Here is a 14,579-nt window from a genome sequence, read left to right as displayed (position 1 = left end):
ATTCCCTGGTTTTCGCGTTTTCTATATGAATCTCAATGTGATTGCTCGCCATAAATGAAGATTATGACTGAAGACAAGGTTTTTGTTGGATTCTCCAATTCTTCATGCAGCTGCTAAGCGCGATCCATCAGTGAGTGTAGAAGAACAGCTCAGTTCTAAAGCATGTGTCTTCAATACGGTCAGAATTATTGTCAATTCAACTGATCTTCCTAAAAGTCCAGTTCCCAAATGTTGCACGTTCTTGAATCTAGGCCTAATTTTCCCTCAGCGCCAAAGTTGTGATAGAACTGCTCTTTTCCTTGTTCTCGCGTGTACACTGTCCAGCGAATTAAATTGAATACGATTAAAATGCGTGCAATTTGTACATGTCCATGATGCCAATGCAAAGAAAACCATATGTACGTGCTCTGTCAATCACTCCCAATACCTCGCCACCTTGTTATCAGGTTCACCACCAACTTCCAGAAAATCTGAAGGACGCTCTCGCTTCAAGTTCCGCCGCCGATTATTGACTGGTAAACGCTGGTATGCCGAGTCTTGTCCGGCAGGTTGTTGGTTTACGAACGGGTTCGACCAGGCAGCCGCCATGTTGTTATAAGCCGCTCCATTAGCATTCTGGACCTGCTGTTGTATTTGTTGCTGTTGTTGGATAGTTGCCAGCGCTGCAGAGAAGGTCTGGGCTTGCTGTAACTGCATTTGGAGCTGCTGATATTGCATTTCGGTCGTCTGTCGTACTTGCATCGGGAGGGAGGCATTTTGAAGCATGACGGAGATCTGAGAAATCTGCGCTTGTAGTTGAGGGATGCTGTTTACAAGCATTTCCTGCATGTTTACATCTACACCAGGCTGTTGGTCGGTATAGAAGTCTTGTTCCAGATTTGGTTCTTCCTGCTACACGTTTTCATTAGGTATCACGACGGTTCACGCCAAGATCAGCATACCTGAGCAGCGTCATCAGTTGTTGGTTTGGTTTCTTCTTCAGCTTCCGTTTTACTCGTTTCGATAGCCTTTTCGATGTAGTCCGTTACTTGAGTACGCATCGGCTTATCCGCAGCCAATTCATCCAGGGATGCAATTTTCTTAGCACAGTTTGGACATATGAAATCTCGCTCTAGAAGGTGCGTCTGTATACACTCTTCGCAATATAGCGTGCCACAGCAAGGAGTCTTCACAGCGTCACGGAAGAGTTTATTGTCGATGGAACAAACAAGACTGGCATCTGTGGGTACACGTTCACGGACATCGGCAGCGGTGAGTGCTTTGGTTCGTGATACCTGTTTTTGCCACGAGGCTCTGCAACTAAAATGAGTATCTCTAAGATGGTTGAGTGAATGAAGTAACGAACATGTCAGGTTGAGCAACGACATAACCGCCCTCGGGTGTGACCATGACTCCCTGTCCAATTTGTGCACCGACGGGGTTCTCCACCGCCTTAAGCATACTCCGTGGAATGCCTGTCGTTCGCTTTATGCGGGGCTTATTGTCGTATTCACGATCATTGTTCGTAGGACAATCCTTGATCCAGTGTCCTTCAGAGCGCATTCAGTGTAACTGCCATAGGACAAATAAACTAACCGACCTTTCTGACCACAGCGATAGCAGACATAACTGGGAGGCAACGGTCTGTCTGGTACTTGATAGGGCTGGTGTACCGAATGAGGTTTGCCACCACGAGAGAACCCCGTTCCTCGAGGATTGTTGTAAATACGAGGAGCGCTATTAAGAGCAAGTAGAAAGAAACAAAAATTCATTAGAAAACAGGCTACTACATCGACAAGGAACCCCTCGGGGTGACACCAACTGGGACATTTTTTCCTGTGTCTCTTCCCAATTCGCAGTTTGGGCTTGAAACATTGCAGCCATGGCGGCTGCTTCGTCACCCTTGGTCACAGATGACGCAACGGGTGTAGGTGCAGTCGGTGCAGTAGGCTAGCACAAGCGTAAATACAAAAGCCTACATCATAACAATCACGCACGGGTCTTTGCGGAGCTTCGTCCTTTCCATCAAATCGTTTTGATAATGCACCCTTGTGCCATGTAGATCCGTTTCTCGATACAGGTTCGGATGTTGGTACGACGTTCGCAGCGCCGGCGATATACATTGAGGCCTTACCCTTGCCAGGACGGGAGGCTGGTAATCGCTTGACGATGACATAGGAAGAACGAGGAATAATTTCGGAGTCGTCTTTGTACTCTGTGGCACGACGTGTAAGCTGGACTGAAAAATAACTAGTACTAACAGTACACGCACCTTGCTTGGACGCACTGTCATAGATGTACAGGTCAAAATCGTTCGCTTTTCCCATGTTGTTTGCTAAGATAATGTCGCGCTTGAGATCAAAAACAGAGATACCGGTGCCATCAAAGGACACCCTCGATTCGTCTCTTCTCGAGCTGAACTTGTAAAAAACAGATGATGCCATATCTATCAATTGACAAAGCAGTTGCTAATCAAGCAGAATGATAGCGTTCAACCTGAAGAGAATGTATTCAGGCAAGCGGTCGTCGTTGTCGTGGTGTGAGAAAGACTGAAATGATCGTGACTGGAGCGGAGTAAAGAAATGGAAGAAATTAAAACTCCGCTCGGCAAGTCGGCTTCTTGAAGGATCTAGAGCGTACTGTTTCATTGCTCGGCTAGCACCGAATATGTAAAAGTTCGACTAAGGCGAATAAAGACTCAGTTCCATCTTCTCCATGATTTTATCCTTCTTTCCCCATATTTGACTCAGTTTAGAATACCCGCACAAGCCCAGTGTGATTTCAGCTTCACAGAGTATACCGCGTACCACTTCCTCGACTCCCTGTTCACCGCTAATAGCAAGACCGTACATGTAGGGTCGACCCACTTGGATAGATTGAGCATTATGTTCAAAAAAGTCAGAAACCACTTACGTAGGACGGCTTGTGCGCCAAGTGCGATTGCCTTAATCACGTCGCTCCCTCGCCTTATACCAGAGTCAAAAAGGACGGTAAACTTGCCCTCAACCTGCGCGGCTTGAATGCGAGGGTCAGCGGTGATCTTCTCTAGCGCAAAAAGGGACGGGATAGAGCCGTCTATTTGTCGACCGCCTAAGGAAAAGCTCAACACACATTGAATATGGCCACGCATTTCATTCTCACCGTGATTAGAGACCACGATTCCATCGCAGCCGACCTCCATCGCCTTGACTGCGTCGTCTACAGAAAGAGTACCTTTCAAAATAAGCGGCCCTTCCCAATGCTTTCTCACAAATGCCAGCTCGTCCCAGGTTCGAAACAAACCAGAATGAATTTGTCTTGACCAATTCCTACCCAGCATCTTCATCTGGATCTCGTGTTCGTCCCCTTGTGCTCGTTTTGCATCTAACTCAGCAGGGTCAAATGGAAAAGGTATTCGCTCGTCAGGGCGTGCCTCGAGGCCCTGCGTGCTCATAAACGCGGGATCAGAGGTTCCCACTTGTATTCCGATACCATGCTTGAAAGGAAGGTAGGCTTCATCAAGATCATATGGACGCCAGCCCATACACATGGTGTCAAGCGTCACAATACAGGCTGTGTAACCACCCTTCTTGGCTCGCCCTAGTAACGACAGAGTAATCTCCTCGGAACGCGGCCTAATATCGGCCTTTAGTATCACCACGCATAGCCGCATTAATGAGAACATACCAATATAATTGATACCAACGTTGGCCGTCTCCATTGGCTTCAGCGACGTCCTCGAGAGAGCGAGTACTAGCGGTGCTAGTGATGAATGGAACGCCGACTTTTGCAGCTGCTCGTGAAGTAGTTACTTCTCCATCCTTATTCAAGAGACCATGAACGCCGATGGGAGCGAGGAGAAGGGGTGATTTGTATGTAACACCGAATAGAGTCGTCTAACAAGAGCATCGGTCACAGAACAACTAACGTATATGAGAGAGTGATTCTGACCTCTAGTGTCCGATCGGAGGCATCAACGAGCATTTTGGGAATGAAGCTCCATCTCTCAAATGCTTTCTTGTTGGCGCGATCTGTTGAGCAGGATCCCGCGCTCCCAAAGACGTACAGGAAAGCAGCTATAAGACGACACCGGCTGAATCACGACTTTTCGCACGACGGGTAGAGTACATACAGTGATTTGACATTGTCACCTCTCTTGCTTTGGCCTCCAGCTTTTCTGCATCGTATGATCCAATTGAAGGTGGCCGTCTGCTGTCATAGACAACATTCATATATGATGACCATGAATCTGGAGGCTCTTGTCCGGCTTCGAGAGCGGCCTTGAAAGACATAGTGTACTGGTGGGGGCCAAGAAAGACGAGAGATGATAACTCAGTAAAGCCTATCGAGACGTTATCTCTGACATTGTATTTCCTATCAAATGCGAAGTCGGCGGCCTTGCCTTCGAACAGACGATAAACAAGAGGGGGTAAGGTTCGCCGCGTCCAAGCACAGGTACCTGTTAGGATTATTGATCTATGACAGCCAAGAAGCTCAAAATTAGACAGCGACTTCAAGGATAAACGGAATTACCTCTGGATTCAGTCCAAGGTGAGGAGGTATATACATCCGACATGATAGTTCGGAGCAAGGTCGGACGGTCGGAACGGATCCGCGGAGCCGACAGGGGCGACCACGATCACTGCGTCGATCAAACGGTGATAAGATAGGAAACTCAGAATGAGTGTCCCACTTGGAATTTTCAACCGACTCTCATTTTCAACCATGTCTCTGAAGCCTCTCGTCGATGTGCATACTCACGTATACCTTCCCCGGTATGCTGCATGGCTCCGGTCACGTTCAGTTGCGCCTAAAATCATGTCAGGCGAGGGGGGAGAAGAGCGACTTTTGATCCTAGAGAACGAGCCTAGCGGTGGAAGGCCCGTGGGGCCCCAATACTGGGATCGCCAGGAGAAGCTCAGGTTCATGGATCTACACGGTATTGATATATCATTTGTAAGGTACGTTGGCTTTTTATTACATGTTTGATTTGAGAATACTGACGTGTTCCACATAGCACAGCCAATCCTTGGCTCGACTTCCTCTCTGCTAAAGATGCGCGCGAACTTGCGTTGGGGCTCAACAGCGATCTGGAAGAATACTGCTCCACTGGGCCATCGTACTCGGATTCCGTTTTGAAGAGATTATATGGACTCGGCTTGCTTCCATTAGTACCGGGCATCACCGTTGAGGCAATTGTCGAAGCAGTGAACCAGATAGCTGCTGCCCCTCATTTGAAGGGGTTGATCATGGGAACAAAGGGTATCGGTAAAGGGCTGGACGATGAGGCGCTGGACCCTGTTTGGCAAGCCATCGAAGCCGCCGGCTTGGTTGTCTTCCTCCATCCCCATTATGGTGTGGACAGCAATGCATGGGGTGACAAAGATAATGGACACGTCTTGCCGCTGGCTTTGGGCTTCCCTTTCGAGACTACTACCGTGAGTGAAATTACCGTGCGTTTAGCCAGTTAGCTAACGTGACTTGTAGGCAACAGCTCGCTTGATCTTGTCGGGTGTATTCGATAGATTCCCGTCGCTTAAAATCCTTCTAGCACACTCCGGTGGAGCACTTCCCCAACTATCCTCTCGCCTCGCATCATGTATCGATCACGACCCCGTCGTTGCTTCCCGTCTCAAGCACGATGCGCGCTTCTACCTCGGTAAACTATACTTTGATGCGGTCGCGTATGGCCCAGAGGAGCTTGGTTTTGTCAGTGAGGTAGTATCACGATCAAAGCGATTTGAGACAGGAAGTACGATAAAAGGAGAGGCGGACAGAAGAGAGGGGAGCCAGAGGATGCTGTTTGGTACTGATCATCCGTTCTTTCCTCCCCTCACGTCGACCGAAAAATGGAAGAGTGTTGTGGAGAATCTGGAAGCTATTGCGTCCGTACCAGGTTGGGGGGCATCGGAGAAGGATGGTGTGCGGGGTGGGAATGCGCTGTTGTTGTTTGGATTATAGATGTAGCTGCTGTAAACTAGTAGACAGAGAAACGATGACAACTTAAGACTGGATGACTTGTACTTGCTGTGATACTAGGAGGTGTTCTTTGAACACGACAATACTTCCTCCTTCGCTGTCTTGGCATGCCTCCTCATGTCTCGTGCAAAAATCTTCGAGGCTTTGGGCCCAACTATTTAATATTAAGTTCGCCAATTTAGCTGACGTTATGCCCATAAAATGTCAATCATTATTGGGCTCAGACCAAAGTTGTGATTCTGCAATCAACGCGGAAGGACGTCAGCAATAGATCTCTGCGAACTTCTACTTTGTTTGCACTTACCGAAACCCAAAGCTGTTTGATTCTTCAAGTCAAGTTTAAGTCAAACTGAGATATTCCAAATCAAATTCATCCCTTTGTATCTATCATTACTACTTAACTCGTACGATTCCAATTAAGCGGGCATAGACTCGTAAAAATGTAACATAAAATCTATCTATCAAGACTCAGTCTTGTGATCGAGCGAATTCTCTTCGTCGGGAACGCCCTTGACGTCAACCATAGCGTCGCCTTTCTTGTACTTGACGGTCGCAAGCTCAGGATGAAGACTGGTTTCGAGGGGTTTACCATCAAAGAGCTGTCCGATCCTGATATAGCACCGTCAGACATACGACTGGTCGATGAGGTAGAAACGATGGACTTACTCTTCGAGGGTGTGGCCCTTGGTTTCAACAATGAAGAAGTATATACAGACGCCGGTGACGCAAAGGATTGCGGTGCTAAGGAGATTAATGAGGTCAATGAAACAGACCCAGACACATAATCATGCACTTACTAGAACGTATACCACTTATATCCGATGTTACGCACTATCGAAAAGACGCTGTTAACACTGCTAACAGAAAAATAAAATTCGAAGAACGTACTGGCAACCGGGTTCGTGTACGCGCCGAAGACGGACAAACATTTCGCAGTAATTGCCCACACCATCATGCCCTTGCCACGCATTGAATAGTGGAGGACCTCAGCAGGGTAACTGAAGAAAATGGGACCGCAGGACACGAAGAAAGCGCCGTTGTACAACCAAACGAAGACAACAGCTCCGATACCAGCTCCCTTGTTTTTGGTTTTGGTGTACTCGGCGGTACATGCAGTGAGACCGATGTTTGCAAGGAGGACGGCAAACCATGTGCCCAGGAGCTGAGGTCGACGCTTGACGCGCTGGGTGAGCCAAAGACCAAATAGGGCCATAAGGAAAGTGAACTGAGGAAGAAGCACTCGACATCAGTGGAATTGTGAGGCTGTTCGGCCGAAGAAGTACTGACCGACGTCAGTCCAGCGTTGATACCGGTTTGGGTGACGGTGTCCGTAATCCCGACAAGCTTGAGAACTGAGTGTGGCTTAGCAGAGAAAGCATTTACTTCATAAGCAGCACGTACTCGAAGTGTAATCTATAATCATGTCAGAAATAAATTGCAACCCGCAGCGAAGAAAACTCACAGTAGCTGATGATAGCCGTGCCGCTCAAATTCTGGCAGATAGCAATCAAAATAACTAGAAGAAATGTCAGTCACATGTTGGTATGGATGAAAACGAAGAAACTTACCACAACCAAGGCGATGACGACTGCTCTTGCTGCTGAGAATTGCTTTCCACGTGTCCTGTTTTGTCTCCCTCTCCATACGGAGTGCTTCTTGAATTTCTGCATACTCGAATGCAACTAGTTCATCGTCGGCCCTGCCATTCGCGTGATACTTGGTTAAGAAGGCTTTGGCTTCCTCCTCACGGCCATTTTTGACTTATCATTGATTCAGTAAGACGGATTGAAGTTGATTGCGGCCAACTCACTCAACCAACGAGGAGACTCAGGAACGAATGAGATAAGGACAATCATGATCAATGCTGGACAGATATGAATCTGTACCATGTCTTAGTGGGGTGTATCTTGCGATACCAAAGAAAAATAAATCACCAAATAAGGGATTCCTAGAAGAGATTAGGCTAAGTTATTTCGTTGAAGTTCCTTGTTGTAAATGACTCACTCCACGACCAGTTGTTCTTGAGATGACTACATCCCTGATGGACAACCTAGATCAGAAATGAAAACCCCACGCAAGCGGAATGGACGAACAAAGTTAACCCTGCGTCATAGTGATTAGCTAGCGGCGAAGTTGGTATAATAAATAGACTCACCATGCAGCCGTGAAATTGCCTATGATCTAATCTTCCTGTCAGGTCTATATCATGAACAACATACAAGGTACTAACAAATGCGACATCGAAGAAACCGGCCATCCATGTTCTATGCTTCGGATGGGGAAGCTCTTGAAGCCTGCATATGACACAATCTCGTTAGTGCGGATTTAAACGAGAATGAGAAATCCTACATGATCGGAGAGCACATGAGGGCGAAAGCAAGACCTGAGCCGATCTAAAAAAGACTTTAGCAAGGCACGCTACATAGTCTGACATTGAATATACGTACAATAATCCGTGACACGATGAACATGGCGTATCCGTTGGTGCCCCCGGAGCCAGCAGCGCAACCGATAGCAGTACCTATCATATTGGTAACGGAAGAGTACCTATACGAACGAACATCAGTACGATTACAATCTTCATTTTGTGATTGAACTCGCCGTATGCACCATTTGCGTCCCCAGCGATCAGCAATGAAAGCAGCAAAGGGGGCAGTACATACTGTAATAAGATGTGATCAGCAATGAAGGCAACGAAGCGAAAAACTTAGATTACATACACCCGGCCAAGTACATCGCGGCATTCAGCAGACCGATGTGGTTAGAGTCGGGATTCCCAAGATCTTCGAAAGAGATCAGTATAGTATCACTTGCTTGGTCGTATTTGAGCGTACTTTTCAACCAAGGCTTCATGGACTGGAAGCCACTGACAAGAGAAGCATCGTAACCGTTCAAAAACTGAGCTAAGAAGATAGTTCCGAGTAACAAGTTGAGTTGTCGAAGGCCTAAAAAAAGGATAAAGTCAGTTCGATTCGGTCCGGATAATGAATGGAAGGCCTACCATCATTCTCCCACCAGGTCTAATGAGCGCAAAAACATTGAGTAGGACGATATCAAGAGACGGCGGCCGCTAACGCACCAGGTGGGAGCCATGATTGGGGATGCTTCGAAAGGCTTCGTTGCCAGCCAACATGTTGTGCAACAGGTGACGAGGGAAGTTGGATTATCGACGGACAAAGAGGAGTCAAGGGAAGTCTGAACGGCTGCGATGCCTTTATGTACAACTTCCATCAGGAACGAGCGAGATACGTACTTAATCAGCAGACCAAGAAAAAAAACAGAGATAGCTGATAGAGTGACGGACGGGCTGCGGTGTAATAGAAACCCCTAGGCGTCATGTCCAGAGCAGATATTGTAGAGCGAACCAGCGCCTGAGTATGCTAAGATACAGCTTCAACTTCCCAAGCCATAGAATTGTCACGTGATCCTGATATACCGAAAATCGGATTAACATTTTCTCAGGGAAGATAACGGTCCGCGATCCGCGCATGTCCGACTGGCCTCGGCAGTATAACGAGGCTACGAATCCTTTTGAGTCTCTTATGACTCTTATCAGCTCCATCCGAGCAGGTACGGACGCGCCTCACAGCCACTGTTATCATCTTCTGACCCTGTGTTCCTTGTTCGCGATAATCATATATCCTGGGCGGAGAGAATCCCCCACACCTTCGCCGCGTCCACCTAATGTCCACCCCTCCAGTTCCTTTCTACGGAGACCTCAACTTTGCCTCTGATAAATCGGCGCCTGGTGCTTTCGCATTTCCATTTGTGACATGCGTATCGTCGGGAGAGCCTTTGCATCTGAGTCCGCATAGAGTTCAGCTACATGATTTACGTGAGGAAGAACAACGGCCTTCGCTGGATGTTGAGGGCTTTACTTGGCAAACAGTACCGTTCGAAGGTTTGGACGGGGAGGAGGGATGGGAAGAACGCTATGCCAAAGAGACGTGCGAGTAAGCAGTCCAGTTTCCTTGTAGGATTGGGTCAGAATTGAACGGTGTAGATGGCTGAAAAAGCATACCGGTGCGAAAGACTGCAAAGCAATAAATTACCAGATCAGGTTTGCGTGTTCTCTGTTCCGTCACCATTGTTCCACTGAGAAATACTTTTGAAAGGACGTAGGGCGGCAGACGGAGAGTCTCGTCAAGAAGCCAACTACGCACAGGATTCTGCCGATCAAGTTCTCGGGAAGCAGCCTGTACCGGCCGTTCACGTCGATATCAACAGGGAAGCGGGCGCGCCAACGATGCCTGACTCCAGTACGAAGAAGACCCTTCAGCTGCAAAGGCTGAGAGAGTCGCGATTAGTGTGAGTCTGTTGTATTCGTTTCATGGTAAACGCTAACATTTCTGTAAAGTAATGTATGGCGGCCGCTTCGTGGACCGGTAATGGACGCGCCGCTTGCAGTGTGTGATGCTCGTACGCTCGACCCTAAAGACATGACCCATACAATCGACAAAGTGAGTAGTTGGTGCTCGACGTTTTATCTTGTTGGTCTGATCCCCTATAGTACGGTGGCGGATACTTTATCAAATATAACGGTTCATGTCACCGTTTGTGTGCTGGGATTCTGTTGTTGACTTGTCACCTTTTAGCGAATATGAAGTGGATGTACATACGCGATCAGATGCCAGACGAAATTCTGGTCTTTCGACAGTTTGACAGCAGTAAGGACGACATATCTTCTGTTGAGCTGAACTGACTGTACTCATTAGCTTTGATTCCTGCTGCTGGAGACGCAGCATGCATTGCACACACAGGCTTGTAGGTGAATTCGTTTTTCTGGGAAATTTAGTACTAAAAATGCGTCTAGTCATTGACGAAGAGCGAAAAAACCAGGGAATACCTCGTCAAAGCATCGAGCTGCGCTGCGGCCTTGTATATTAAATTTGAAGGATACTTGCTAGCAATCAGAAGAAAAATTTGAACTTGTATGACGGCATTGCGCAGCCGGTCTTCGCACAGCTCGGAGTTTGTTCGGCATTCCACGGCATATTCGTCATTCGCACAGCAATAGTGGTGTCGTGGCTGTGATAGCTGTAATTGCTTCAAACTCCGATTAAATAAGCAGCTCTTAAAGGTCAGGCCGGGCGCGTTCCGATAGAAAGTAATGTCAAGTGAACCCAACATAGGCGATTCTACTAGTAATGGTTTAGGAAAAGTTCTTAGCTCTTCGCCAGAGCCCGTTGAAACGCCCTCTTCCACTATCCATGATAATGCACTGCGCCACTCTCGCACGGTGTCCTCGTCCTCCTCGAGCTCGTCCTCATCGCGTCTTACGGAACGGCCACCACCATTCTCCAGGAAATTGACACGTGCACTGTTTATTCGACCTGCAGAGACAAGGGGTCCCAGCTCCAGGACATTTAGAGAGCATAAAGTCAGCCTTGACTTACAGTTGGGTTCAATGTACTATTTGTCTTTAACCCAATTGCATGGGCTCTGCACTATACCCATCAGACCGACGGTGCGGTCTTTGCCATGGCCCTTTTGGGCTGTAGTACCTTTGGCCGGTATGCTTGGTCACGGTACAGAAACTATCGCTCTTTACACAGGCGATGCTCTTGGTGGTGAGTTTTTATCAACACCAACACCTACAATAGCGAGAAGCTGACTTTTAATCGAGGTCTCATTAATGCATCCCTGGGAAACGCCACAGAGTTCATTATAGCTATTCTCCTGCTCGTGAAGTGTGAAATTCGTGTGGTCCAGGCTTCGCTACTTGGAGGTCTTCTTTCCAACCTTCTTCTCGTAACCGGAATGGCCTTCATTGTCGGAGGTGTTCGTTTCTCACAACAGCAGTTTCAGCAGACAGCAGGCACAGCTCAATACCTCCTTGCTTACCCTCGCAGTAATAGCCCTCGTTATTCCCACCTGTTTTGCATTTGCGATCGAGCAGGCCTCCGGAGAAGAGACCGAGCGTGATGTCATTCTTGAAATGTCCCGCGGTAGCGCGCTTATCCTCATTTTCATCTATGTGAGCTATATGGTTTTCCAGCTCTACAGTCATTCGTACTTGTACAATCCCGACAATGATGTCCTCAATGACGTCCACTCGAGCGCGTCTAGTGTACAATCTGCTCCAGCAGCATCGGCCCAACCGACTACGCCTATTGTTAATGATGAACTTTCTCGTCCGCCTGTCAACAGGACTCACAGTCTCACCCCTAGCTTCGGCAGTAGGTCATTTTTAGGACATGGCATGAAACTACTAGGAAGACGGTCACATTCACAACTCAGCAAGGTGGATGAGAAAGAAGCAGAGATTCGGTAAGACATCGCTTCTTTGCTCACTGTCACTCGAATCAACTGACGAAGAGTTGCTAGACGACGTGCCCAAAGAGGGCATCGCGACCTCGAAGCTGCCGGTGTAGCGAAAGGAGACACTGACAGCGAGAAGGAATTAGAGACGCCAGAGATGAACCTTACTGTGGCGATTTCCGTCTTGATTGCGGCTACTGGCCTCACGTACCTGACAGCCGAGGCCCTCACTGATTCATTGGAGGGGATCGGCCAAAGTGGAAGCGTCAGTACTGAATGGTTAGGTTTGATTTTGTTGGCTATGTGGGTCTGCTATCGTACAATAATGGAACGCCCTCTAACCTTTTCAATTATAGTGTGGGTAACGCGGCAGAGCATGTGACCGCTGTTTTTGTCGCGTACCGCAACAAGATCGACTTGGCGCTTGCTGTTTCTGTAGGGTCCTGCATTCAGGTAAAGGGCTGTTATTGTTTGACAAAACACATCTCTGATGTTTACGTGCAGATTTCTCTTTTTGTTATACCCCTACTGGTGTTGATCGGTTGGATAGCAAACAAACCGCTCTCGTTGCTGTACGTGGTTAACTCAGTTGTTCATGTCGAACATTTGCTAAGGCAACGACGTTTTAGATTTGATCCTCTTGAAGTCGTTACTCTGTTCCTGTCCGTCCTTCTCGTACGCTTTGCGACGGAAGATGGACGTACGCATTACATGAGTGGAATTCTTTTGTTTGGGACCTACGTACTTATTGTGAGTGCTATACTTGAATCTTTCCTGACCATGCCGCCAACACCGACTTCATCAGGCATTCTCGTTTTGGTTTTACCCTCAGAATGGTACTAGCGCCGGGAATCTTTTCTCAGAGTGCTAACATTAGATCCAATTACTATTAGTTGTGCCAATAGAGTAGAATACCTTTACCACACCTAATATGATACCAGTTGTCTTCCTATCACCTTATATTTGTACAACATTTCACGAATCATAGAGTGGAGTGTGCGAATGTGAATTGGATCATCCGACTGTCGTGTTTGCTTCATGTATTCATGAGAACATTTTAACGCATACGTGTCTAAATATGAAGAAAAGGTTCACATGGAACACATGGAATACCAACGGGACTGCTCACAGCATCACTGCGCGAGCTCCATGGGGACTAGTACACCGGAGCCATGGCTGCTCACCGCATGCTCGTGGGAATGCCGAGATCCGTGAATTACTCGGCAGGCTTCCTAACCCAGAACATATAATTGCATTCCGTCGCAGGCCCACGCATCTCTGGGAGCAAGATTCCAGCTAGACGAAAGGGGGTTGTACACTATACCCCGCACTTCGGCTTCTGTTCCTTGTTGGCTGGGCGGCCGAAGGTGCTATCCACGGACGGGACCCAGTAGGACTGGAAGAACCGGATGAGTTCGGAAGGTTTTATGAATTTGGAGTACGTGTGTGTTCCAGGAGCAACTCGTCGCAGTACATTCTCAGCCATCAGAATAGTGAGGAAATAGGCCTAGCGGTGTCCGGGAGATTGTGGAAAGGAAAAGATGGCCAGATGGCTAGAGACACTTTAGGATCAAGTCGGTAGTAAGATTCAGAGAGCTCAGACCTTGAGGAAGCTGAGCACATGTGGATAGAAAGAGAGCCGGATTGTCAACATGCTCCAGGACCTCCATCGAGCACACGACGTCATATCGCTTAGGCTGCGAGAGTAATGACTCTGCCGATGTGTGCATATAGGACAGATTTTCGGACAATTTGGAGTCTGTCGACGCGTGGTGTTTGGCTATCTCAATATTGGATTCGGACGCGTCAATTCCCACTGTACGGGCACCTAAACGAGCTAGGCTCTACGGGAGGTGAGACGAAAATCTCGGAGTAGATGAAAAAATACCTCTGACAGTAATCCGCCCCCACAGCCGACATCCAGAACCTGGAGATCCTTTAGGACATTTTGCGATGCAGTCTCATCTTCATCGCGCGCTGTTTCAAGAAGCTTCTGCCGGATGAACTGCACTCGGACAGGATTCATCTGATGCAGAAAAGCAAACTCGCCACGCTCATCCCACCACTGCGAAGAAAGGCGCTGAAAAGAAAGATATTTCTGCAGCGTTCACTGTTGAACGCAGGATACGCGAGGGAAGCATGGTGGGTCAATTTCCGGACGAAAAGCGAATATTGTTTGGGAATTTTTGAGGATAAATCTCGCCAAGAATGGCAAATTAGCCTCACCGGATCATTAGTCAGCAAGGGCAGTTCGGCCGAAACGTGCGGCATTTTGGCACTTTCCTCACTTTGTGCTCACTCAGTGGCTCAGTCATCCTAGCGCAGGGCGCATTCTTCCGACCGGCTCCTTGACCAGTTCCCATCATTTCATTCTCTATCCG

The 14,579-nt window shown here is 47.9% G+C and overlaps 7 protein-coding genes across 7 annotated transcripts; 3 read left to right on the top strand and 4 right to left on the bottom strand.

The window, feature by feature from the left end:
- Nucleotides 1-254: 254 nt before the first annotated feature.
- On the bottom strand, nucleotides 255-2,580 carry EV420DRAFT_1506931 (DWNN domain-containing protein). The gene is made up of 7 exons (XM_060471345.1): nucleotides 2,252-2,580; nucleotides 1,977-2,194; nucleotides 1,802-1,929; nucleotides 1,580-1,716; nucleotides 1,346-1,529; nucleotides 942-1,293; nucleotides 255-891 (listed from the first exon to the last, which is right to left on the bottom strand). Exons 1-7 carry the CDS (start codon nucleotides 2,421-2,423, stop codon nucleotides 415-417), a joined length of 1,668 nt encoding a protein of 555 aa, XP_060337648.1. The 5' UTR covers nucleotides 2,424-2,580; the 3' UTR covers nucleotides 255-414.
- On the bottom strand, nucleotides 2,581-4,551 carry EV420DRAFT_1506926 (FMN-dependent alpha-hydroxy acid dehydrogenase). Its single transcript, XM_060471344.1, has 8 exons — nucleotides 4,492-4,551; nucleotides 4,361-4,434; nucleotides 4,091-4,300; nucleotides 3,910-4,034; nucleotides 3,646-3,854; nucleotides 3,121-3,593; nucleotides 2,893-3,069; nucleotides 2,581-2,845 (listed from the first exon to the last, which is right to left on the bottom strand). Exons 3-8 carry the CDS (start codon nucleotides 4,248-4,250, stop codon nucleotides 2,661-2,663), a joined length of 1,329 nt encoding a protein of 442 aa, XP_060337647.1. The 5' UTR covers nucleotides 4,251-4,300; nucleotides 4,361-4,434; nucleotides 4,492-4,551; the 3' UTR covers nucleotides 2,581-2,660.
- A 132-nt stretch (nucleotides 4,552-4,683) lies between these two features.
- Nucleotides 4,684-5,919, top strand: EV420DRAFT_1636086 (uncharacterized protein; the record flags this gene model as incomplete). The annotated part of the gene is made up of 3 exons (XM_060476543.1): nucleotides 4,684-4,919; nucleotides 4,976-5,396; nucleotides 5,446-5,919. The coding sequence occupies 3 exons, from the start codon at nucleotides 4,684-4,686 to the stop codon at nucleotides 5,917-5,919; spliced, it is 1,131 nt and encodes a 376-aa protein (XP_060337646.1).
- Nucleotides 5,920-6,280: 361 nt separating this feature from the next.
- On the bottom strand, nucleotides 6,281-9,334 carry EV420DRAFT_1506923 (general substrate transporter). The gene is made up of 21 exons (XM_060471343.1): nucleotides 9,017-9,334; nucleotides 8,939-8,957; nucleotides 8,772-8,882; nucleotides 8,658-8,720; nucleotides 8,539-8,599; nucleotides 8,385-8,484; nucleotides 8,287-8,330; nucleotides 8,168-8,231; nucleotides 8,093-8,118; nucleotides 8,031-8,040; nucleotides 7,942-7,975; nucleotides 7,872-7,885; nucleotides 7,748-7,817; nucleotides 7,506-7,697; nucleotides 7,400-7,453; nucleotides 7,339-7,350; nucleotides 7,225-7,289; nucleotides 6,826-7,162; nucleotides 6,735-6,768; nucleotides 6,604-6,678; nucleotides 6,281-6,546 (listed from the first exon to the last, which is right to left on the bottom strand). The coding sequence occupies exons 1-21, from the start codon at nucleotides 9,068-9,070 to the stop codon at nucleotides 6,399-6,401; spliced, it is 1,587 nt and encodes a 528-aa protein (XP_060337645.1). The 5' UTR covers nucleotides 9,071-9,334; the 3' UTR covers nucleotides 6,281-6,398.
- EV420DRAFT_1506918 (uncharacterized protein) lies at nucleotides 9,335-10,958 on the top strand. The gene is made up of 10 exons (XM_060471342.1): nucleotides 9,335-9,506; nucleotides 9,587-9,890; nucleotides 9,941-9,997; nucleotides 10,060-10,150; nucleotides 10,198-10,256; nucleotides 10,295-10,397; nucleotides 10,448-10,478; nucleotides 10,533-10,604; nucleotides 10,653-10,705; nucleotides 10,751-10,958. Exons 2-9 carry the CDS (start codon nucleotides 9,622-9,624, stop codon nucleotides 10,703-10,705), a joined length of 735 nt encoding a protein of 244 aa, XP_060337644.1. The 5' UTR covers nucleotides 9,335-9,506; nucleotides 9,587-9,621; the 3' UTR covers nucleotides 10,751-10,958.
- An 86-nt stretch (nucleotides 10,959-11,044) lies between these two features.
- Nucleotides 11,045-13,275, top strand: EV420DRAFT_1506913 (Sodium/calcium exchanger protein-domain-containing protein; the record flags this gene model as incomplete). Its single annotated transcript, XM_060471341.1, has 9 exons — nucleotides 11,045-11,285; nucleotides 11,336-11,404; nucleotides 11,439-11,507; nucleotides 11,564-11,718; nucleotides 11,756-12,207; nucleotides 12,265-12,501; nucleotides 12,555-12,651; nucleotides 12,703-12,770; nucleotides 12,828-13,275. 9 exons carry the CDS (start codon nucleotides 11,048-11,050, stop codon nucleotides 13,039-13,041), a joined length of 1,599 nt encoding a protein of 532 aa, XP_060337643.1. The 3' UTR covers nucleotides 13,042-13,275.
- Nucleotides 13,276-13,751: 476 nt separating this feature from the next.
- On the bottom strand, nucleotides 13,752-14,339 carry EV420DRAFT_1636082 (S-adenosyl-L-methionine-dependent methyltransferase; the record flags this gene model as incomplete). The annotated part of the gene is made up of 3 exons (XM_060476542.1): nucleotides 13,752-14,042; nucleotides 14,087-14,203; nucleotides 14,262-14,339. The coding sequence occupies 3 exons, from the start codon at nucleotides 14,337-14,339 to the stop codon at nucleotides 13,752-13,754; spliced, it is 486 nt and encodes a 161-aa protein (XP_060337642.1).
- Nucleotides 14,340-14,579: the final 240 nt, after the last annotated feature.

Source organism: Desarmillaria tabescens (assembly GCF_030435595.1).
Source record: "Desarmillaria tabescens strain CCBAS 213 chromosome Unknown EV420scaffold_3, whole genome shotgun sequence".
Lineage (NCBI taxonomy): Eukaryota > Fungi > Basidiomycota > Agaricomycetes > Agaricales > Physalacriaceae > Desarmillaria > Desarmillaria tabescens.
Note: the sequence above shows the minus strand (reverse complement) of the source record. Positions and strands in the feature narration are given on the sequence as shown.